The sequence below is a fragment of the Excalfactoria chinensis genome, chromosome 8, assembly GCF_039878825.1.
Source record: "Excalfactoria chinensis isolate bCotChi1 chromosome 8, bCotChi1.hap2, whole genome shotgun sequence".
NCBI classification, from domain to species: Eukaryota; Metazoa; Chordata; class Aves; order Galliformes; family Phasianidae; genus Excalfactoria; species Excalfactoria chinensis.
In genome coordinates this window covers 23,003,963-23,029,449 of record NC_092832.1, presented here as the reverse complement: position 1 = coordinate 23,029,449, position 25,487 = coordinate 23,003,963, and the positions used below count along the sequence as shown (strand labels likewise).

Here is a 25,487-nt window from a genome sequence, read left to right as displayed (position 1 = left end):
GCTTCACAGGCCTTAACAGGAACTTCATGATCTTGTTCTGATCTCAGAATAATTATTAGGTTTAAAATTTATTTAACAACGACCTTTTTGGATAATTAAGAAATAATGCATAGCAGAGATTTGATCCTTTTCCTTGTGCAGGATCGATTAAGGAAAGATTGTTCCCCCTATAGTCACACTTAAATAACTAACTGGACCTGGATCTTTAAAAATATATAAAGCTCTTTCCTATAAGTGTACAGTTCCTAACACAAGCAGATGCTAATGGAAATTACATTTATTTGAGGGTTCATTTGGGGATAGCAATAAATTTGATACTTTGGGGGTTTTGTTGGCGGAATTAAATACGATATGCTAAATATAGATCTGTCTGTCTTTAAGGGGATTCCTGTCCATAATGCCATCAGTTCTGGTAATCCCTTATCCTTCTGCTCAGATTCCTGAGTGGGTCATTCTTATTCATGCTGTTAAAGTCTAGTATTTAGTTCAGAAACTACTTCATCATAGTGCCCTTTTACCCATATACATGTGTGTAGATATATATATGTGTGTATATATATAAAAAAATATTTCAGTTGCTTGATTAGGGGAAGACATTGGCATTTTAACATCCCACTAATGAAAAATACTGTTCTTCCTGATTTATGGAACTCTGTTCTTGTTCAGCTCTACAGCTACATACCAGAACCTGTTAGCTATATTTGAAGAGCTGATAACTGTATGAACTTTGTAAGATGTGGAGACACGCTGGGTGCAGGCAGATAGATGTGAGCTCACTCAGTCCATGAGCCGAGCCATGCAGACCTGCACCAGCTCCGTGCTGGAAGCCACAGAGCCGCATTAGGATGGCTTTGCTCCCAAGCCCGCATGCAAAGGGCTGATGTGGCTCCACAGCTTGCAGACCAGCCTTGGCAGCTCAGGCTGAAGACAGAGCATGTCTATATCTGTCTGCAGTTGCCTGGGTAGACATACCCTAAGTAACTTCAGTGCAACAGAGTATTCTTGGAGAGTTTAGGGTTTAGCTATGCTGTGAGACAAGGTGTTAGCCCTTTCCTAGAATGTGTTTTCTAAAGTTTTACTGAGGAGAAAGTTCACCTAGAGATGAGAGTTTTAAGGAGATAACTTAAGGAAGTAAATGTGTGAAGTTTTCAAATGAAAAGCGGGACTGTACTTGAATGAAAGTGAATAGGAAGTTACTCATAGGTAAGAAATGGTCAGAGAGGAAACTCACCCGACGCCAGTAACTACTTTGAATTGCCCGTATCTCTGTTGTATTGCAGAACTGATCACGGGTTACCCCAAAAGTTCTCCAAATGGTGCTTTAAGATTGCATGAGCTTGGAGAGGAAAATTTCATTCTACTTTCTTAGGAGACCTTGTGAATCCCCTCTCCATGCCTCAGATATTTTCAGAGGTTTCAGTACATTATAAACTAGCATTTTCTTGTAGCTACACATGTTTGGAGATATCATACCTAGTAGTCAGATCTAATAGAATCATAGAGTTGCTCAGGTTGGAAAAGAACTTAAAGATCACCAGGTCCAACTGCAACCTAACCAAACTACCCTCACTCAAACAACCCTCCACTAAATCATGCCCCTGAGCACCACATCCAAGCAGTTTTTAAACACATTCAGGGATGGTTGTCTTCTGGTGTTTTTTCTTACTGGCATAACCCAGAGGTACAAACTGTTTCCAGTGGAAAAATGACATGCTGCAGAGTTTTTCATGTCATAATGACGAAGTTGGAACTACTCCATACACATTATTTAGGCAGTATCAGTAGGGATATAACGATGTGCAGCGGACATCTGGAGTCACAAAGTGAATGAGTGTGTGGAGAGCACTGATATCATTACAAATGGGGTCCAAATAGTTTGTGATCCGGCAGAATTCTTCTTCAGTCTTCTTAGTGTGAAATAATTTATGTCTTGCAAATAAATGGCAATGGCATGTGAAGTTTGAGGAGCTGACTGAAATCCTTCTGTTTCCTTAGGATAGAGCCATGTGTGAACAATAAACAGTTGAACAAATCTGACTTCTTTATAATCCAGATTTGTATTCCAAATCCTTCTGGTCATTCCTTAATCTAAAATCACTTGAAAGAACAGTCCGAACAGAAAATCAAGTATTATTGAGACTCTTGGCTGTTTCCATGTTTCCCATGGATGGAAGCATCACATCCATTCTTAACAGATGATTTCTTTTTATTTGCATCCCAACATCTGAACTTTGAAAACATTTTATCAGAACAGCTGAAGTCAACCTGCCAGCCTGAGTTCTGTGTGTGCTATAGTACAAGGTCTCAGGTCTCCTTTGTCAGTCAGCGATCAGAGGCTGCTCTTCATTCATCCCAGCATTCACAGACTGTCACTTTGGCTTCATGTGTTGGATTACTGGAAAGGAAGTAGTGGCAGAACAGCTGTTGGACATTGATGTTCATTGTTTGCTGAGCAAAGTCCTGCCTGTTTTGCATTAGTTTGTAGGAACAGATTCCCTGTAGCACACTAATAAAGTACAATACATTATTTGAGTTCCTGCTAAAAAACTGCATGTCATGATGGGCTAGAAATGTAGATTTATTAGTTTCAGTTTCTTTTCTTGAAGCCTAGCTGTAAAATTAAACATAATTACTGCAAATAGCACATTGCAGACAGCTAGATTTTCTGACATTTTTGTTTGCTGTTATTTGAAGACAAAGGGCAAGATTTTCCATCCTGCTTGACACCTCTGAGATGCCACCGTCTTTAGCAAAATAACTACCAATGGCAAAACCTGCATAGCCATAGCAGTGCCTAGCTCTGTTGGTATTCTATCTTGTTAGAAGAAAGGAAGGAATATCCTGGAAAGAAAAAGTCATTCTGATCCCTGCTGCTAAAATTGTTTTAACTCTACTGGAGACTAAGAGCACAATCAAGCATCAAACTGTAGAATGAATCAGAGAAGTCTCCTTATTTCTTTCTCTCGTTACTGTGAAGTGTCTTATTTTCATTATTGCTAAACGTTTCTCTATAATTGGTACCTCCATGGAAATGAAGCAGCCTGGACACCGATGAGGGAAGTGCTGATGGTCCATGACAGAACAGAGATAGCTTCAGACTTCCAATTTTCACTACAAATTATTTGTCTTTAAATAAGTGCCTTGATTTTGCTGTTTCCTTGTCTGTAGAAGATAAATAGTGCCTTCCTGTATGATAGATTTTTATATTAGTGAAGCATTTTAAGATGATTAAATGGCTTGAGCTGTGGAAATGGAGATTATTACCATGTTGAAACTTAAAGGCACTGACCTTGACAAAAAGCTACGAGACAGCCCACTTGTCCAATCAAGCAGCATTAGTGGAGCCTGCACTTCACTTTCATGATGCTTGACTATAATATAATCATCTCTAATGTAGCTGTTAGAGGAGTTTCCCAGCCTCATCGGGAGAATTTGCTTAGCCAGGTCTTTTCTATTGCATGCAATTACAAAATGAGAACAAGAGAGTGGGAATGGGATGAATGAAAACGAACATGATTCTAGGACCAACTGCTTGTGGTTAATACTTGACCATTACTTCTTGACAGGATTAATGTCTTTCTAATCACACTAATCCTTTCTGATAACTTCATCCATAATCCATCTATTTCAAAGCAACATCCAGATGGCTTCTGGTGGCGAGGAAGACAAAATAAACAAGCAGAATGGAGTCTTAACAGCAGCTCCTTGTATTTTCCATTTCTGGGACATAGGTTTTGAACTTCAAGGAAGTAAAAGAATTGCTTTTTATCAGAAGGCAACAGATAAAAAGGTAGAGAATGGCAGGGAAGACAGAAAGTTCTATATTTGCATGTAAATAAAATACTTCATAAATACTCGGACACTTTTCAGTGTCAACCAGAAGTAGCCTAGAGGTGCTCACAAGAGTTTAGCTAATTGTTTGCACGGGGCTAATTAGATTTCCAAGATATTGAAAGAATTCCCTTCCTCATTAATTAAAACCTGCTAGAATAATTTTTTGTATTTTACACAGATTTCTCTCCAAGCAGACATGAAACATAATATTTAATAGTTCCATTTGTTTGTACTGTTACCAGTGTTTAAAACAATATAGGAACTGACCTTATATTTTTATTCGGTCACAATTAAAACAATTCCTGGAGATGTGGACATCTTCCTTTCCTATTTCAGTTTCCCCTTAAGAGCTTTATTAAAGTTTCACTGGATATTCCACTGATCCTCCTCACTGTTCTCCCTCAACAAAGACCCAATAAAGATGTAATTTATTATATTTCATAAGTCAAAAATAAACAAGGTTTAATCAAGCCATCCTAGAGAAAATAATGTATCACCTGTTTTGTTGCTTGTTTGAGCATTTTTACTAACAGTGAAAAATTAGACAATTGAAGTCTTAAAGAATTAATTAAGCCTTAAATATTGACCCCACTAAAATTCTGCAAATAAATATATTTTTTTAATGGGTTTTCAATATCCAGCTTCTGAACAAACTGCTACCATCTTATTCATTGATTTCCTGACTCCTTCTCCAATAAAAATGACAGTAGTTCAGAGAGGAGGTAAGACAGAATGGAAACCACTTATTTACTGAAAACAAAGCAGAGGAGAGTTAGAATTACTTAGTTAAAAAAACATACAAACAAACAAAAAAGCCACAGGAATATAAGAACCATAGGGCAAATATGTACACAGATATATGGCAGATAGATCAAATTTGGAGGTTATTGTTCTGAACTGTTTGTAATCTCTGAGCTTACACAGTTTCATCCAAGATCTGTTGGACAAACAAGATCATAGAATAAAACAGCAGACTCTTCTAGTCAGCAGGAAGAAAACCAACAACACAGAAAGATCATTTTCACATGTAGCTGGAACAAACTATGCAGGAAATAAAGAGGTCATGGGGCTGTTTCAGTTGTTTTGATGCCAGGTGCAAAAAAACTCTTAAATCACAGAAATCAGATTTCACTTACATCCTCCTCTGCAATGTTTAGTATTTCATCCAAAATGAGTTCAAATGTATTCAGGAGGCCTTAAACTTGATGCTGTATTTTTTTCAATACAAACTAAGAAATAGTCCTTAAATATGAAATTGCAAGAACCTTTTTTTCCAGTTTTTGTTTTGTTTTGGTTTGGGTTTTTTGGCCAGACTGATTAAATGAGTCAAAAATATTGTAATTATTAGAAAAGCTGCAGGTTGGATTTCATTGACTTAGTCCTTTCTGGTCTATTTGGCAATCATGTTATGGAAGCTATGCATGAAGCGTATTTGTAGAAGCTACTTAAATACATGGTAAGTCAGGCTATCTTAACCGATAAATCAAATATCTGTCCCGTTATTCCAAGCCCAAACACATTTTGAGGATTTATAAGAATTTAAAGTTTCCTGGTTTTCGTTCATGTTTCTTAAGAGTCTGGTTCTGCAGGGCACAGGAACATCCTTGTTCAGTCATAGAAGCAGTTTGGGTTGCTGTTGCCAAGGGGTTTATATAGCCAAGAGTGTCTAATGAACACTAGTTTTAAAGGTAAAACCTGAACATGATAGAGTGAACTTAGGAAGCTATTCCTTCTGAATTCTGTATTCCATAGAAAATAAGAAGAGTACTTTTTCTCATCGTTCTTCAGCTGCGTTATGTGAATACCAGAGCTATAATGATGAACAGTGAGGAAATCCTGTGATGTAACTGTGTGTTACTCCATACAGTAACTGTGATGCTCAGTATGTCTGCTAATCTTGGTGTCTTCTGTTCTGTTCCTTCTGACATCAAATGTATGAAGTCAAATGAAAAGCAGTCAATGAGTGACTACCATTTCTGACTATTTACAGACATTTCTTCCTGAAAATTAGTCTAAGCAATTGCTTAAAATGTTCCCTGTTGCTCCACAGCCTTTGGAAAACTGCTTCCATCCATCCCTTCTTCAAACTGAGCTTTGCAGGCCATGAATAACACACAGCTTTATTTGAACCCAGACCTTGATTCATTCTTCATCACACCACAGTTTCCCCTGTTGCATCTCCATAGTTAATTACTTTTGAGAACTTTCTCATCACAGCATGAACCGAGCATGACTTTATCTGGTGACAGGATAATCTCATTACAGATGATGATCTTGTTAATGAATATCCCCAAGACAGAGCAATCTCATTATTAGCCCCCTCTGGATTTTCCACCTACGAGCCAATGTCTGATTAGATTCTAGCTGCACATCCTCCCCCAGATCCTAACTGTACAATGGCTGGGGCTGAGGTGGCACCCCCAAAGGCACACGACCCACTGGAAGTGCTTAATTGTGAGGTTTTGCCTTCAGTTCTCCTGGACATACTTCCCAGGTAAATAGTCATGACAGTTCAAGCACCACATGCAACAGAGTTCATCCCCGGCTGCTCTGCAGAGCAAACACAACACAGGTGACATCAGGGACTTTCCCACAGAGATAATGGCTTCAGGACAGCTCCAGAAAAAACAACTGTACTGTGTTTCCTCATTAGTGCCTTCTCTAAGTACTACCCAACTGCAGCAGATCTGCTTGGTCAAGGCTATCATGCCACATTTGTTAGTTTCCCTGCCTAATATGCCTATGATGAACACTTAAAACTGCTTATTCTGAGACACATACAACATTTAAGTCGCTGCTTTAGAATATCAAGTCTTCCGTAGGGAAATGCCAAAGAAGTATCATTGCTGCTGCTGTTTTTCTTTTTTAATATGTAGTGTTAGAATATGTGTTTGTATACAGAGCTTTACAGGCAAAAAAGAAAGGTGGAATTTTCATCAAACTGTTCAAAGAGAAGGAAGAATAATGGCTACAAAAGTGAGAGATCAAGATGCTCATTTTCTAAATGATTGATATTGCAGTGCAGCCAGCATTTTCCCTTGCTCCTGTAACATTAACAAAAGCTGTCCTACATGAGAGAGTGGCAGTGCAGAAAAGCAATGCATTTTCTTAATTAATCTAGTGGAGAGCAGGAACCTGAGCCCTAACCCCCATCCATTTGATTTCATTAAATGTACTATAAAGGTTAAGCTGCACTTTAGTATTGGCTCTAGACAACCACACTGAGTAGAGTGAGGTCAAGGAGGTCTCATTCAAGGAGATGTAGCTTAGTACATCACTATGAGGAAAAGCTTGATAATCTGTTCCGCTTTGATGATAAATCTAGGCAGCGGGGTCACATCAAATAGTAAATGTATAATTTTATTTCAACTTTTCCTGAGATGTGTGTTTAGAAGAGTTTACATTGGATTATTCAAAGCTAAATCTTAGTTTAAAACCCCAGGCAACACAGGTGTGATTGGAAGCTCACATCTCAGTCTCAGATTACTGGGAAGCAGCAGCAGGTCTATGCCAGAGCAGCAAGGGCAAGTTCAGGCACCAAGCAGCGCCTTAATTTGCCTGTAAAAGAGGGCTAGTGGGGGTTAAACTACATGGCAGAGTTATATAGCATGGCAGAGACAAGCTTTGTGAGGCCTCTGACCATCTTCTGGTGGTGGTGGGAAGAGCCAGAGGGGAAAGAAGAGACTGAGATCACCACAGCATTTTCATGAAGGAGTCTCCTCTGCTCCTAGTACAGTTACAGAGCCCGTCTGCTCCCCAGCATGGCCCCTACTAAAGCAAAAATCTATTGTGGTCTATATGGGTTTAGAAAAAAGTAAAAGGCTTTTTGGTGGTGGTTGTTGTTTTTTCAAGTGAAAAACAATCCATATGTCAAACTTGCCCCTAAGTTTTTTAACTTAAGTTGTGGTCTTTATTTATGTGGCAAGGAAGGAAAGGGCTGGTCAGATTTCTTTCATAGGTCCCTTCCAACCTGAAATGCTCTACAGTTCTGTAATGTTATCCGTAGGCTTTCATGCCTAGGTTTGCCTGACTGATTACTGCCATGGCTCCCGTGAACTGGGCCATCAAACATAAAGTTGTGTAAAACTGTCCCTCAAGCTTCAGGGAGCAGCCAGTGGGATTTGATGGCCATGTGTGCAGCCTGAGCTTGCAAGTTCCTTCAGGAAACCAGGATCTCATATGGCACAAAGGAAATGTCTTTTTCGATGCACAGGCTACAGCTTTGTGTTACTGCAAGCTTCCAAGAGCACTGATATGAAGGTGATCACACAAGATACAATTGGAACAATAGGAAATTAGGCTTTCTGTTGCATTGATGTTATGCATAAGGTGCCATGTATTCTGTGTTTTCTTTCCACAGCTTAATGTCTGGGCTAGCAGCCCTGGATGCCAAGACTTCCAGTCGATTGGGTATCATAACCGTCACTTACTACCTGTGGACAACGTTTGTAGCTGTGATTGTGGGAATAATTATGGTCTCCATCATCCATCCGGGTGGAGCAGCACAGAAGGAGAGCACTGAGGAGGGTGGAAAGCCCATCATGAGCTCTGCAGATGCACTGCTGGACTTAATCCGGTAACTGCATTCATTCTTTCTGATTTCTGGAGATAATGTTTTGTACATAAATACCTGAGGAGCAGCTGTGGCCTGAGGGTAAGGTCTTAAACCTTAAAGTCTTCTCAGTTTTGCACAGGCATCAACCATGACAGGACTGTGAGCTGCTCACTCCCTTTTTGCTGTGCTAAGTACCATCCACAGCTGCACTCTCTTTCTACCCTGAGTGTACACTGATGGTTTTTATTCTTCCTCTACAGAAATAACCACATTGTCTAAATAAAAAATATCACAATTGTGGGGAGTGGGCTTTCAGCCTAGATAAACATTACGGGTGAAATCCTGGCTCTGCTGAAGTCAATTGCAAGACTCCTAAATATCTGTGTGGAAGTCTGGATTAAATGTAATGATGTATCTACTGGTTTGAGCTAGAAAAGCTGATCCTTCAGCTCAGTGATAAATCACTTCCATTCACAGCTGTAGACCATCTTTTCAGGCCCAGATTGGCTTATCTTCTCAATTCATTCATTTCCTCTCCATGTATCAGTTGCACATGTGCACAGAAGTTTGCACAGGAAGCATCTGGCATTCTTCAAAGGAAAAAGCATGCTAAGTGTACAAGTGGAGTGCATGAATCTTGGCATGGTGATCCACGTATTCGCCCTCACTTATTTCAGATATGAAGCCACTTTGAAATGATGACATGTATTATTATTTCTTGTGGTGTTATATATGACATTGTCAGGTTTGGAATTTTTGGCAGAGAGGAAGGATGTTGCTAGAAATTGCATTTCTGGAATTTTGGGGTGAAGATTCTGTTTTTAGGAGTGTTTTTAATAAGAAATAAAGCAAAGAACTACTGCAGAGCCTCATCATTATTCTAAGTGCCTATAACATTAATCAATGTTCACATTTCTACAGTACTGATGGTATATGGAGGAATCTGGTGATAGCGTAATGTAGCGTGTATACAGTATTATTTTGCAGGTGGTGCTTCCCCCACGTTATGCTAAAAAACAGTAACAAAACCTCCAGTGTATGTGACACGATTGGGACACTACCACATGATTCTGAAACGGCTCTAAACCTCACATCATCCAATACATATGTAATCTGATCGACATATTAAATTTACAGCCTCAATATATGTACCCACAAGTCAGCCATTTTATGTCTAAACAGAAGTATTTGCAGGGATTCCACTCTGTGGATGTCAATCTGCCCCTGCTGACTTTCTCCTGAATTCAGTCTATACAGAAATGCCACTGAATGCAGCATAATATACACCTTTTTAGCCTTTGCAGTGAAAATCCTTAGTGCTGTTGTGGACTTAAGTATCTGAATTTTTTTTTTTTTTTTTTTAACCTGATCCAGCTTTAAATCAAACACATCTTCCATCTCTGGAAGACACCCATTTAACCAGCTGGTTCACTTTCATACCTGTGCAGGAATCTCCCCTTCCATAACTTGTCCCTCTTCTTTGGCATTGTGCAAGCATCTGGGCTGAGCATAAGTAATTTAGATGGCAATTTTCAGTCTGAAGTTTGTAGGAGATGCAATTCTAAAGAGCTGTTCTCTCTCTAGTTCTCTCTAGCTGCCACTTTACTACTGAGCTGAGACAGATATACAAATCTGCCTTAATTATAGTCAAGATTCCTGGTACGAGCTCATGAAATTGTATTTTCATCCATATTTGAAAATACAAATCCTCAGGCTAAGGAGCATCATTTTGTTCTCTTTAATGCATTAAAACACCTGGTTCCTTATGAGTTTTAATGGATTTATTCTCATGATGTGCATCGCTTCTGTGAGGTAGGGAAGAGACATTTTCCTTTCCTACAGCTGGAGAACTGAGATGTATGGGGAAAAAATACCTCACTGAAGATCATTCAGAAAATTCTGTGGTCCCAGAGGAAATATACCGTACTTCTGTGAGAGCCAGCAGTGTCATGTTCTAGGAATGTGGTTTTGGAGGCATCTCAATGGAAGTAATAGCAGTGAATCAACACAGACTTTTGCCTTCTTTTATTCTACATGAATTATTGAAATTAACTCTGTACTTTTTTTCTAAATATGAGAAAAAAAGTGAATATTTAGTGGCCTTTTTTTCAGTTAAGAAATGAAGAAGAAAGTGTTTGAAGGGCAGAAGAAGGGCTGCACTTGGAGGAATAATGTCCAATTGAAAATATTTGGTGTGCTTTCTTCAAGAACTTATGTCCACCTGACAAACAAAATAGAAAATGCATAGAACTTGGGGGTGAACGTTTGTGAAACAAGATCTATTACACAGCACTATTTACATTAACAGTTACTATTTCCACCATGCTCTATTGTCACTTCCATATACCTTCAATTTATAAGGGTGAATTTCATTGCCACTTAAATCATGCTGTTTGCATTTGTCATCAATGGAAACAAATTTTGGCTGATGTGATAAAGAAAAAGATTAGACATAATAAGAATCCACTTGAGGAAAAAATCCAAGCCAAACTGGAGGTTCACCTTCCTGTTTTATATACAGCTTATTGTGTGTGCAAACGGGCACCACAAAACACAGGGCTCACAGACCTTTTTAGTATTTCTCAAGCCTCACCAAGCAGAACAATATTGTGAGCCAGCTGAGCTCAGAAGCTCTAAGTAAAAGAACTCAGTGAATTCAGATAGGATCAAATCACACCTTAACCCAGAGTAACATCAAAGTTCATACTCTGTTTACTGGAAGGATAAATCAGAGCTGTTTTTACCATTGAATATTCAGGATTGCATCCAGTTCAATAGACTTTGAAGCAGGTACCCTGGAGACTCAGTCTGGCTCACATGCTTTAACCAAAAGAGGTTTGTTCTTTGTTCTGATTTGTGTCGTTGGTTTTTTTGTTGGTTTGGGTTTTTTTGTTGTTGTTGTTTTTATTTTTAATATACCATTAATAGTTATAAGAGAATATAAACACAGTAGAGGATTTATATTTTCATGGGAATCCCAAGCGCTGTTAAAAATAATTTCCTTTCTCTCTTCTCAAGCTTAGGCCTATTTTATTCTGTATAGAAATTCCATTTCTTCAAAACAGGGCAAGAGAAGTTCATTATGTGCTGTAATTAGGAAGAAGTCCAGGCTGCAAAACCAACAGTCACGCTTAAAGAAGTTTACAGCTGAAGACTGAGTTGTATATGCAGGCAAGAATTTAAGAGTGTATTAAAAGACTCAGTTTAAACTATAAAAGAACTTTTTTTTTTCAATAGCTTTGATCTACATTCCGGTATCTTTTACCAAAAGCCACTGTGTACCTATGGTAGAAATATTCATCTGTCTCCTGTGGCAAACTTAGCATTTTTTAATCATTTCAGTTTTCTAGATTTCTTTTATCTCACAGAAGTAGCCCAGTGCCAGCAATGTTCACCACTGTGTGTGACCAGATGTTCTCTTCTAGTTAGTTTTTAAGAAGTTCAAGCTGCTCAGAAGCCTAAAATGCTCTGAAGTCCCTAAATGTATGGTACCTATTTGTCATAAAAGGAAAGCAACATGGAAAAAAGATAATTCCATGATGAAAATGATGCTGGGAAGAGGGACTTTGAAGCAGACGACACATGGAAGCCATGAGTTAAAACTGCATTAGGAAAGCTTCAGCCCCAGAAAGGAATAAATTACTCATCCTCCTGAAAATTGGCCTGGACATCTTCTGAAATGAAGGAACACTTTCTATTAAATATGTTTCCTTTCCTGGAAGCACAGTGCAAATGTGCTGGGCCCGTCATGCTACTTTTTATATGACTCAACCTTTACAAGACTCCTAAAGATGTGGTGCACTTGTGCTCCCACCCCAAAGAATGAGTTTTTCAGAAAGTCGTAGCACTGTTAGAGTTTATCTTTCAGAAGAAGCAACGGAAGGAGGTTCACCCTCGTGATCCCTTGCTGGAACTGAATGCCATGCAACAGTGTCACCCTCAGGACATGTAAAACATCTAAGTATTTGTCAAACTGATTCCAAATTAATTTGGCCTTGATTTGCAGAAAGACAAGCACGACACAATGCCTTAGTTCTGATTAGTGATTTTTGCATTCCATTAGCATCTTTTATCATAATAATAGTCCTGTAAGGTGTCTATTTTGCAAAAGCATGCTTGGTCCTTTTAGCCAGGGTAAATTTTGCCCTTGATTTTAGGTGTGCAAACCCTGATGGAGCCCACTGACATCAGCAGGAGGCTATTTCAGATGTATTCCTGTACAACTGAGGACAGGATTTGTGGCTCATGTGGTACAATAGCAGGAGTCTACAGAGCTGATGATGGAATTCATGCACAGAAGAGTAAACGCAAATGAATCTTTGAGGTTAAGGGAATGTCACTGAGAAAGAAGAGACTCCTTTCTTCAGATTATAGTAAATAGGAACTGCAGTGCTGCTATTCTTCTGCAGAGCTGTAAATTACTGGAAAGTTTATAGTCCTCATGTCAAGCTACTCAGATTCCATTATTACTGTCTCCATATCCTTGATGTACTGAATACTGCCAAAAACCCACTCTTAAAACAGTGTTCTAGCAAGCTAAATTATTTCAAATGTGAGAAATAAAGGACAGAGAGCAGTGACAGTGTCCAAAGCTGCTTTATGCCCAACACAAATATAGGCCAGTAAAATATTACCAGGACACATATGTTGCAAAAGGTGGCTTTAATTCTGCAGCGTGGGAGACTGCAGCCAAAGACTGTCTGGTGTGGCAGGGATTAGGTACTGATAACATCAAAGTCTGAGAGCAAAACCAGATTGCTGCTGCAGAGCACAGAGTGCCCCAGAGGGAATGGGTGTTCTGAATCAAGGAAACATCTGCTGTACCTGTGGCTGCTGGCCTAACTTCTTTAAAAAGATCTGCACAAACCGAGTGCTTTGAATCAACAGATGGTGTGGTCAGGACTCCAAATGAGTATTTCAGACATTCAGTAGTATAATTACAACCAGAATTTGGCCTTTTATTTGTAATAGAAGTTATCCAGGAGCCATCAAACTGTCTTTTCCAATAGCTGTATACTTGTGTTTCATGGACAGTTTGGGTAAAGGCATGAGCAAGAAAATAGCCTAACAGTGCTGATATTTGTCTCACTACCATACTTTTCAGAGTCAGCAACGTTTTGAAGAGAGCAGGAGGGCACTCATGTCCTGGGGGCACGACCAAAGCATTGCTTGAGCTGAAAAATGATTTTCTAAAACAGTTTAGCTTCCTAAAAGAGCAGATGAGTGAGTAATGTTAATTGCTAGATTAATCGCTGGGAGACAATGGAGAAAGGAAAAAGGCCTCCCATTAGCAGTGACAAGGTGCTAAATAGTTTTACATGTACTACAAGCTCCACCCTCAGAGCAGCTCATTAGACTCGTTGGTGTTTGCTACAAGTCTGCAGGATTTTCTTTAAATTCCATGGCTCCATAACTGCTGAACACCTGTTGCTTTAGTCATGCATACACATTTCTCACTGTTGGTATATCCTTATGCCTGAATCTTCATCTTGTGCAAAAATGAGACAAGGATTCCAAAATTTGCTAGTACTATAGACCAGCCTGTGCATCACAGCAGGATACACTCAGAAGTGTTTAGTAGTTCACATGTCTGTATATGCTGATAGCACAGCAAATACAGGCCAGCTATGTCATCTGTGGTTCAGCAGTAAGTCTGGTCTGTAGAAAGTTCATATTTGAAGCTTCATATATGTTCACTCTTTCAACCTGTGCTAAACACACCTGCTGTGTCTGGCAGAATTCCTGAAGCAGAAGATGCTCTGGGAAATGTGTCCTCTGTTCTTCCTCAGGGCAGATGGTACTTGGCTCTTAGTTTTTTGCATAACCAAAGGCCACATGTCTCAGTTCCTGCTTTACATTCATATCCTTGTCTTAAGCCTAAATGTACCTATGTTCAGCACCAATCTCCCTCGCTTTTATTCACTATATATAATTCTCCATTATTGTGTGAGATTATTTTTGCCAAGAATGCTAAATTGTGCCGGTGAGGTTAGAAACAATCAGTTGTGCTAGATAAATGAATCCTATATCACTTTGTTTCCAGTCTTATTTTGTGTTCTGTATTTTATAAGCAATCAGAAAGTAGCACTGGAAATCTAGAAATATTTTGTCTGCTTAGCTCTCTTAATTAAATAAACACCAGAGCATTTATAAGTGGTGGCAGCAACAATTATTACTTCTTAAGTACTGACCGTGTCTTTAATTCAGTATGTGCCAGTGATGAACACAGTACCTGTTCTGTAGAGGGATGACTTCACTTTATGATCCTGATACCAGACCCATGTGGTTATAACTTCATCCTTGTGAAGGTAGTAGAGATGTGGCAGTCTGATATCAAGTTGGATGCCTGGAAGACAGGAGGACAAATATCAACATGCAGCAAGGTGTATCTCTACATCAAGGCTATGTCAGATATTTCTCAAGAGGCCTGGCTGAATCCATAAACTCCCACTCATCTCCTGAGTATCTGTGGCTGTTTCATACTTTCTTATTATTTGTTTTTGGTCCATTAGAGTTTTCTTTCACAGATTGCTCCCTTCAATGTTTTTAATTAACAAAACTAAATTTTGGCTAATGCTGGATTTTTTCAATCCAAGTAAACCAGCTTAAAATAAAAAATAAGCTGAAGTTCTGGCAGACACATTCAGGTCAGCCATTCACTAGATAAATTGTCTCAAAGACTGGATCACAGTGCATAATATATTAAAAATTATTGGGAGCATTCCAGCATCCAGTATTATGTGGGTAGTTGTAATTCCTGCGGGATAAAGAATGATAAAGAAATAAAATGCTATAATCCTCAACAAATTTGTCTAACATTTAATCCAGCTACTAACCACATGATATTTCCTTTCTCGAGCAGTCTCAGTTTATTCTTAATTCTTCTAATTAAGACTAGAAAGCAGAGATAGAAAGTAGAAATCATCATCAATTAAACACATATTTCTTTGTAGTGCTCTGTCTTGTACAGGACATTCATAATAAGACCTAAGCAGGACTGCTCAGTGTGATTCCATTCTTCAAAACAATCTATATTCACACAGTAGGTTACAGCAGGTTATGTCACAATAATTACACTATCACTTTGCAATCCCATAGCACCTTATGTCTGATCACCACAAATCATACATTTATATTTGCAATTTAATATTAATAAACTCTCTAACAATGTTGAAGCAGAATTCCCTTATGAGGCATACTGAGGAAGTAACAAACTTTTCCCTCTCATGTAAACCTCCTCTCCATCTCTCCCAGGTCCAGCTCCATCCAGCTGTCCTTCAGCTAGTCCCCTGCTTCAGCCAAGCTCCTGGAGCTCAGGCAAAAAGCTGTGTCTGCATCTGATAGGAAAGCGATGCACATCTGGCTGTTGTCTGTGTCTTGTTTTGGCTACAGACTTGACACTTGAACCAGAGAATGATCAGCTTTTATGGAAAGTTTGCAGAGATAATTCAGTGCTTTGCACTGCTGTTATGGAAGTGAAAGCAGTCAGACTTGCAGCAGCGTAATGAGCACTGCTTGTCACTAACCATATCACTGCACAATGAGTGTCTCAAGCTAAATAATTCTAATTAAACAATGGTGTGTGCAAGGGAACTCCATTAATTTAACTAAGTCTTGCTAACTGAACCTTATGACAAGTTGATTATGGGGGGAGAGCCTTCTAATCTCATGTCCCTGCAGGACACGGCTTTTATCATGTCTGGGGCTCTTAAGCAGGACAGGTAAAATGTAAGGAGACACTGCCAGTGTACAACTCAGCTTAGAGATGCTGTGATTCCACAGCATCCCACTTCAGGTGGCAAGGGAAGGTCATCTGAGCTGCCTCAGCTCCACGGGCATGAGAAAGGGACAGGAGGGGTAAAGATGAGAAGTGCTGTGCATCATTGTGAGCTCACCTGACATTAAATACTGTGTCCTAAGGCAACAGCCTTACCAAGATGACAAATGATGCCTTCACTCAGCTTGTCTGCTCTCACAGAGGGACAACTCTGCAACTTATTTTCAGACTTCTGCTTCAATCATTAGACAGTACTCCTGACCTGAAATTCAAATTCTTCCTCTGCCTTACCCTGAATAGAGTAATTCCCTGTTTGTAGTAACTGCTCTGTCTGATGGTACTGAAACAGACTTTACCTCATAATTCAAGGTGTAAGCACAATGTCACATTGCCGTGACTTAAATCAGTAATAAAAGTGTTTTCTTTCTAAACCAGTGCTGCACACATTTGCTTCTGGTGCAAAGAAGAAAACAGATCTGGAAAATGTCTCAGTTTGGCATGCATTTAACTATACACAGTTAGCAATTCTCCTTAGAATACAAATAGCCTTTTCTCGTATGCTTAAGAGCTGTCTTGTCTTAAAGTTTGAGTTGGACAGAAAATTCAGAAGAATTCAGGAATTATTCTCTTTGCATAAGTTCATGTGAAAACACAGAATTGGGTCACAGCGTGCCACTGTCTTTTGCCTTTAGGTTCAGACACTTCGTGCTGCTGAAAATAAATCAGTTCTGTTAGGACTATTAGAGTCATCATACAAATATTGATTCCTGAACGCTACATGGAAATATATGACTTTTCAGCTTTTTTTGCTGAATTATTCCTCTTTGAAACCTCTAGAGGGTGCGCTCTCCATTTCAAATTAGGATTAAATAACTTTCTACAAGGTAATAATCTAGTTCAAACAGAAGTTATAAATTAACTCCAGGTATTACTGGGTGAAATGTTATGGACTGAGGTAAATAAGAAAAAAATAACAAGAGTCTCCTTTGGGATTAAAAATATGTCATTTTCAGCGCAGATCTCAGAGTACATAGTCATTATTTTGGGCTATAGCTCAGCTGTCAGCACAGATGAAACTGTTTGCCTCACATCAGGCTTTTGTTCTGAAGCCTCAGAACAAAACTAAAAGTTAGCAGAGAATGTGCATCTCTAGTCCCAATTCTTTCAATCAGGAATCGGATAATCTGTTTGAAATGCAAACTGTTTGTGACCAAAGCTCTGCAAAATGTATGCTGCTTAGAAGTTTAGTGATGAAAATGTATCAGGACATACTACTGCTCACAGGTCATCTCACAGCAGTGCTTAAAGTCCCAAAGTAGATTACAGCACCCAGGGATCTCAGGAGTATATCCATGAACTTTGATTCTGTCTTGAATAGCCCATTATCTAAATAAGCAAGACAGAATACAGAATACAGAATAAAGAAATATTCTCCCCAGTTAGATGGGGAAAGGAGCTATACCATTTATGTTGTCAGTTACAACACAGAGACAGTGGTGAAAGACTCTAAAACTAGAGTTCCTAGTTTCACTCCAGTGTTTAGAAATGAGTCCAAAAACATGAATTCTGAAGAACTCTCCCCATGCTGTGCCTTGCTGAGTCAGTCACATCTATACGGCAGCTTCCTGCACCATTCAGCCCTTGTTAAGGGTAAACAACTAATATCTCATAGACCTGAGACTGAGTAAACAGAAATTGCATTCAGTCCCACAGAATTGATTTTATTTGTTCATTTCTAGGAACATGTTTCCAGCCAATCTTGTTGAAGCCACGTTCAAGCAGGTAAGTGGCTGTTGTTCTTTTACCACTGAAAAGGCGGGCCAGCATCATAGAAACATGCCCATGATATGTCTTCGCAAAACAGAATCCAGATGTAGATACTGTGTATTACTTCAGATATTACAAGTACCTTCAGCATTTAAGAATTAATGAGTTCATTTCCATTAGCCTCAGCAATCTTGCAGCCTGACTGCAGCTGGCAGGTCAAAATTATTTTAAGAGTCCAGTACTGATCCCACCTGGAGCTCCTATCTGGAGCAAAGCTGTGTGGGGTTAGGCCATGGATACATTCTTTTGCCATTTCTTTATCAAGAGAAACCTTCAGGATTTTACATTGTTGCGATAGCATAGCATTCGAAGCTTTGCTTTGAGATATCAGGTAACTAGCTGTTTTACAAACCTCAAACTCTTTGGGGGATCAAGCCTGAGTAGCAAAATGTACAGCAGGTGCTTCATGCTATGTCAGTCAGTCACATGATAGCCATTTCTCAGAGAGAGGATGAATTAAGACACCTCACCTTGCTAATAATATGGCTCTGCTGTTTCCAGACTGGAGCCATTATATGTCCTGGTTGTGCTGGGGGATCTGTATGTGAACCCCATTTTCATTCTATTCTTTGCTCTGCTCTTAGAGGGCACTGTACCACTGCATAAAGGTAGAATAGAATAGAATATCCAACTAAAACAACAAAATAATGTATTTAGGAAGAATTTGATTGCTAAAATTGGAATTTGGCCAGAAAATCTTATCTAAAAGTTATGAGTAAGCAAGAGGCATGGCTGTATTTATTTCATCTGTGAGAATATTTAATGGGAAATCCATGAGGCAAAGAGAAGGGCAATCAAACACCTGGGAAGTAGTTCCTGATTATGTCCTGTAGGAAAGGAAATACAAAGGAATGTCTAAAGCAACTCTATCAGATGATGTGTTTGCTGTACAAGGCTCTGATTTTAGGAAAGTCTGAGTTTTGCTTTTCCAAAAATCCAACATTTTTTACACATAGGGTCAGGAGCTGATATTCTTTACATGTTGCTCCTCCTATCAGGCAACCTTATTTAACAAAGTACTTGTGAAGTCTCATTTTAACTATTAATTTCTGCTGGAATATTATAGTAAAACAAACCCTTTGTTTTCTTTCAGTATCGCACCAAGAGTATTCCCATCATTAAAGCTAACAAAGCATCATCTGAAAGCACAACTCATCGCATTATAATATATGGAGTCCAAGATGAGAATGGATCCAATGTCCAGAATTTTGCCTTGGACATCACTCCTCCACCTGAAGTGATTTACAAATCAGAACCAGGCACCAGCGATGGCATGAATGTGCTGGGGATTGTGATATTCTCTGCAACAATGGGTAGGTTTCAGACATGTTGGTTTGCAATAGTCCAAGTTTCCATTTAAGAGAAAAAGGTAAAGGTTGGGCTGTTGGGCTTCTTGAATAAGAATAACCTACTTCCAGACAAGGTCCTTCACTAAAGTTCCCCTCAGCAAGCAGTAAATTGTTTTTTGCCTTGGAGTCTGCCCTGTCATTCTTATCCATTCTTAATCACATTTTATTACATTATTAGTGTAAAATATAACTATAACTTCCCTGTCTAAGAGCACAGTTCAGATAATAAGTCTCAGAGATATGACGGGTGAGTTTCACAGGAATATTGTTTAATCAGCTTTAAATTTGTGGATCCTGTCTTTGTTGAAACTTCATAATTTTAATTTTTTCATTGTGCAACGCTTATATACCATCTAATAGCTTATCTCAGTGAACTGTAAGAGCTTCTCTCTGGCTGATTTATTCAGTTTCACTTGCTGGAGAAACACTGGTGCCATGTGTGGTATGTTATCTTTGTGAATTAGGAAGAGGGACTTTAACCACTCCCTTAATATGCCCTACTTACCAATGACAAAGGTTATGTTCTGATGATTATTACAGAAAAAGGCTGATACAATTTTCTTTATCTACTATCTAATTTCTTCTTTGAACTTACTGTGGTTGTTCCATAAAACATCTTTAACAGCATTTATTATATTACAGTTCCTACAAGCACAAGGGGTCAAAAATGAAGTCCAGAATTGGCAGATTTGTCTCTCTTTTTAATTTCTCCAGTATGTGGTATTCCATATGCAACACTGCTGGAAATTGGCTGTCCGTCATTTTGTTATATCTTATAGCCAGTTCCCAAAGTACAGTGTCACAGCAACCAGTATTCCAGCCAAGAATTATTGGACATGAATAAATTAATTACATGTTCTCATTAGAATCAAGGACTTCTTAGAAAACCATTCATTGTCTTCACAGAGCTGAATGTATTACTGTTACCATGCCCTAACTCTTGCTGGCCCAGGAATCAAGAGATGGAAGCTGAGAGCTGGCTTCCTCCTGGCTGATGCTCAGAATGTACTGCCTCTACTGCCACGTATACGACAGCCCCAGCTGCTGGGTTGGCCCTGGCTGTAGTAGCTACAAACAGACCTGAGACACTAGGACCTCAAACATGTCAAGTGGGTAACAGAGCCCTGTAGGGAGCCAAAGAAAATGGCTGTGTCTTGGCTCCCCAGTGCTCTGTGTCTGTGTCAGGTGAGATTTTCAGATATATTCTCTATTCCTACTGCACAAAGATCTATATTCATCCAGCTATGTCCCATTTAGCTTACCTTGAGTTATAGCAGGGAGGGAAAGCTCTGGGGATTTGCATGAAGGCACGTGAGAATTTAAACACAAATGTCTGCATTTGCAGGTATAATGTTGGGAAGAATGGGAAACAGTGGTGTTCCTTTGGTCAGCTTTTGTCAGTGTTTAAATGAATCTGTCATGAAGATAGTGGCAGTTGCTGTTTGGTAAGTAACAGTTTTAGTGAGCTTTTTTTTTTTTTTAAGAGTAAAAAAATGTTGACAGAAATGGCATAAACCTATTTTAAGGGAAGTAAATGAGAGTGAACAACCCTTGGTTTTGTGGGAATGCCCTGTCACTTTAACATAGGAACCCCATAAATCACTCAGCACAGTGATGCCGGGTGGGTGGGTGGATTATAATACATCCAGCCCATACATGGGAGCACCTCAGGCTGGTACTCCCATACCTTGTAGCACAGCCCCACAGAAACTCTCACCTGATTTCAGCTTGGTTAAACTAATGGGCCGTCAGGATCTGTACTGCAGCCAGTGTACTTCCTGCTAGCTCAGCAGTCTCCGCAGTGAACACCACAGTTCAGAAGCTACGTAGTCTTCTGCCCAGGCAGTCCAAGAGCATGTCTAATGCATACTGGTAATTCTCTTATGTCTCCTAAAGACTGCATTAGCATCTACTTAACAGTTTCCAACTGTCACATCAGTATGAACAGCACAGCAGAGCCTGGGACTCATTCCCTAGTTGCCAAGAAAATGACCTACCTTAAGCTACAAAGTCAGAGCCTTTTTCTGAACCCAAATATTTTAAGTTCGCTCCTGATCAGCAATATTACCCCAGGTAAAGGAACAGTAGGAATAGTGCTTCGAGCCTGCTCCTCAGTTGTGGGACAGGCACATCTGATCTGACACAACAGAGTGCAGCTGTGTCACTTGTGGGTGGGTGCTCTTGCTACACTGAAAGTGGGATACAGGAGTTTCCCCCTCACGCTGTTTGGTGGAAGTGAACTATCTCCTGTTAACTATATGCTGACTGTATTTCTTTTTCTCAGGTACTTTCCATTTGGAATCGTGTTCCTAATTGCTGGTAAAATCCTAGAAATGGATGACCCTTCAGCCATTGGGAAGAAACTGGGGTTTTATGCCATTACTGTAGTGTGCGGTCTGGTTGTGCACGGGCTGTTCATTCTGCCAATGATGTACTTCTTTATCACCAAGAAGAATCCTATTGTCTTTATCAGAGGGATTCTTCAAGCCTTGCTTATTGCTCTGGCCACCTCCTCCAGGTATTATCTAGCTGCAGTGTGTGTGTCTGTCAACATTTGTCAGTTACAAGTGGAAGCCATTTGACAGTGGTGTTTATTACGTTATTTTCCCTCACTTTTAAAAGTGTTAGACAAAAATGATTTTTCTTAGAGGACTAGAAAGGTAATAAGGGCATTTTCCTGTAAAAACAATTCTGTGTTTCTACAAAGTTAAATTATATTGAGGGACACACTTTGTCCAGAATACACTTTTGGAATTGGTGGATAACCTCCTAGTTCAGTCATATGGAAGCATTTTACACTTTCTACTCATCTTAGTCTTTGGGTTTGGGTACATTAAGAAAAGACTGTGGTTGCAAGCTATTGTCCAGCAGTGTAAAAATATTCAGCTGTTCTTGAGGAACAATATTTTTTACATTCCTTTTAGGGAAAGTGTACAATAAGCTTTAACCATAGCTGAGCAGTGAAATGGGAAACAGCTCATGAACTGGTTAAGAAAAAGTGCACCAGTCCTTGAAAGGCCTGAAACTGACCATCACAGAGCACAAGACATGAAGGACAACAGAAATCACATTTCCACATAGCTCATATGTATTGGTTGTTAATATACAAATGGTAGCAAATGTACAGAAGGAATAAGTAAAGGAAAACTCACCAGTGGTGGTGCCTTGGCTGAAGAATTTGGGGCAGTCCTCATTGGTGAGCGATCTCCAAGAGATACTGCTTCAGTGGGAGTCAGCCCTTAAATGAGGTCTCAGAGGGGATGGAGTTGAGCTCCACCCCTTCCAGGAGCACAGCTACATCACTCTCACCTGTGCTCCCACAGCTGACCCCACACTTGCCTCAGCTGATTAATCAGAGGTTCAGGCTGTGATTACCTATCTCCCATACATCATATAACAAAAAGACAGCCTTGTCACATCTGTGGCTGGAGGTTCGTTACTCTAAAATAATAAGAGCAGCTGTACCTATCAGCATATGGAACAAGTGGCTTTTATTAGTAACTGTACAAGATATTCAAGGGACAGTGCAAAAGAGAAAACTGAAGTAGTGCCAGACCTGTGCCAGACTTAGGAAAAGAGCCTAAAACATTCATCCCTATTCCACTGGCCTGATTAGGCTCATTATTTCCTTATAGTTCCAATGAGGTCCAACAAGGTAATGTAGGAGAGGAAGCACATATGCAGATGGTTGTTTCATAAATATACTTACATTAAGGCAAGAGTAAGCAGAGCAGAAAGAATGTATAGGCATTAAAAGAAAGGAGAGAAGGGAGTGATTATTTCAGTGCAGTAGTAATGTATAGGCTTTCCAGCATGTGTCACTTTACAGAGTGTTTTCATATTTTAATAGTTTGCTCCAAACTGACCTATAAAGAGCATCATACTGAGGAACACTGCGTCAAGAATAAATTATATGCTGGGTGGTGTTTTAAACTCTAATTAGGCTTATATAATTAAGGCAGGCTGTTTTATTAGAGCATAAAAAGCTTTAAGTTTGCAATGTTGTCACTTCCCCACGTTCAAGTAAGATGTTAATTTTACACTCGAAGATGTTATTGTTGGAAAAGGCTGCTTACTCTCACATTTGACACACTTGACTACCTGCCCTACTCCTCTAGGAGTTCTTGGAGTTCTATTTCTGAAGGTGCTGTATTGCTGGCAACCCAGGCTTTTCTCTGTGCTATTTCATTAACTCTCTCTTTATAGAAAGGAATAAGGAAATAAAGATTTTCTTTTCTAGGAAAAAAAAAAAAAAATCCTTTAAAAATCTAATCTGATTTTTTTCTGTTTTTAGGGAAGAAAAAGAGAAAACTGTTCCTTCTTTTATCAGCTATAGAGGAGTTTGTCCTTTTTCTTCCTGCTTTAGTCAGCTCACTTTTTCACCACAACAGATAAAACAAAAGTCAGATGTGATATAGTAACCAAAATACACAACTGAATCTACAGAGCTTTGCAGGGTTTTGATTCCCTTGTTCTACATGAGTACAACTTGGAGAAAGCCAAAGTTGGTTTGGTGATTTTTAGATCAGTTATATTTTCTCTTGATTGTTTGCAGTTGTATAAGGAAAGAACATGCATGCCCTCTAGCCAGTGTAAGTTGGCCTTTCTAAAAGACTTCCATATTACAATCATCATTAAAGCTTCACTTTTAGGCAATGTTCAATCTCATGGAACCCCCCATATCCATTAGGAGCTCAGCTCCCCATGGGCTGTTTGGCTCCAGGGGAAGTCCCCAGAAAAGCCAGTGTGAAGTACTTAGCAGGCACCAGACAGAGCTTCAAAGTTTGGGAGAAGCTCTGGCAGCAGCCAGCAGCTCAGGCTGTCAGCAGCCACCAGCAGGACTTGCTACCAGAAGGGATTTACTATCTCTACTGGCAGAAGCTACCACTGAAGTTAAAGTGAGCCCCAAGGAATGACTCTGACATTCCATGTTTGAGGCTCAGACACTTTTGATTAATTTAATTTTTTCCTCTTCTTACCACTGTGTATATTTTGTAAATCCATATAGGCCCAACATGGGTTTTAATGTTTTGCTTCTCAAATAGCATCGTCTTGTCTAGAAGTGGCTGAACTTTTCACCTTCGTTACACTGCAAGGAATGGATGCTGCACATAACTGAGCTTTTGCCAAAAGAACATGCACAAATGCACAAATAATTGGGTCTGGACAGGAGAGCTGCTTCTCCCAATAGTCAACACATCTGTATTCAGTTAAATAATACTTGCCACAGGGGCATTATATAACACTCATCATGTGGGTATTGGATTTTCTGATCATCTAAGAGGAGAACAAAGAGCTGGTTTTAAGTATACTGATGGGTTTCTTGCAGATGTTTCTTTGTCAGCTCATGTCTATATCTAAAGACAGAAAGAAAACCACAAATCAGTGTTCTGATACTCATTCAAGTTAGTCTGCACCTGTGGGAAGCTTTCTTTTTAAGCTGAAAGTCAAACTGCATGAGGGAAAAACAGTGCCATGTGCAAAACCCAAGAATGTAACACAAGGGAACCTGAGAGCAACTTAACAGTCATCTCGTGGCAATGATTTCATTGGATCTGCACATTATTTCAACCCATTTTCCCCTCAGTGAAAGTTTCTGCATAGCCATTAGTTTTGGACCTGCTGCTTTTTTCCCCCCACATTCACCCTGATCTTGTCACCTCTGTATTAAAAAGCAGTATTTGGCCCACAGACGAAAATTCCTCTCGTTTTTAGCTTTCCTCATTCCAATGGTATGAGGGAGTTTTATTTTTCTAGGTCATCTTTCCATACCATTAATGAATTAAATCAGCATCTTCTCAGTGGTACATCCCATCAAAAGAAGCAATTTTCATCTTCTCTGAAGACAAACAATAAAATATGACTTGTTCAAGGGTTTTGCTGCTTATGAAACACTCAGATCTTGGCTATTGCACAGTGTAAATTAAAGGCAGATTTAGCAAAAGGGAGAGATGAGATCAGTTTGTTGATTTTTTGGAGCAAATATCAAAATGCATTTGAATGATAAGATAAACAGAGCAGGCTGAACAGCTGTTCTTCCACAGTGACTAGCTGTCTTTGTGCCTCACACCACTAAGAGCTTGGCCTGATCCAGCATTAGCTTATGTTCAGTCCCTGCAGCTGCAGCATTTCATCCAAAATAAAG

General features: G+C 39.4%; 2 protein-coding genes across 4 annotated transcripts in view; one reads left to right on the top strand and one right to left on the bottom strand.

Moving 5' to 3' along the window:
* SLC1A7 (solute carrier family 1 member 7) overlaps positions 1-25,487 on the top strand; it is a 40,892-nt gene that overhangs the window by 4,061 nt on the left and 11,344 nt on the right. Inside the window, exons 3-7 of the mRNA XM_072342813.1 lie at positions 8,195-8,410; positions 17,906-17,948; positions 19,087-19,306; positions 20,688-20,787; positions 21,627-21,860. Of these exons, the coding sequence (XP_072198914.1) occupies positions 8,195-8,410; positions 17,906-17,948; positions 19,087-19,306; positions 20,688-20,787; positions 21,627-21,860 (813 nt within the window). The remainder of the gene's footprint in view (positions 1-8,194; positions 8,411-17,905; positions 17,949-19,086; positions 19,307-20,687; positions 20,788-21,626; positions 21,861-25,487) is intronic.
* Positions 14,622-25,487, bottom strand: part of PODN (podocan) — a 56,986-nt gene continuing 46,120 nt past the window's right edge. For all 3 annotated transcript variants that reach the window (XR_011904457.1, XR_011904456.1, XR_011904455.1), the window contains one exon: positions 14,622-14,735. The gene's annotated coding sequence lies outside the window, so the exon portion shown is untranslated. The remainder of the gene's footprint in view (positions 14,736-25,487) is intronic.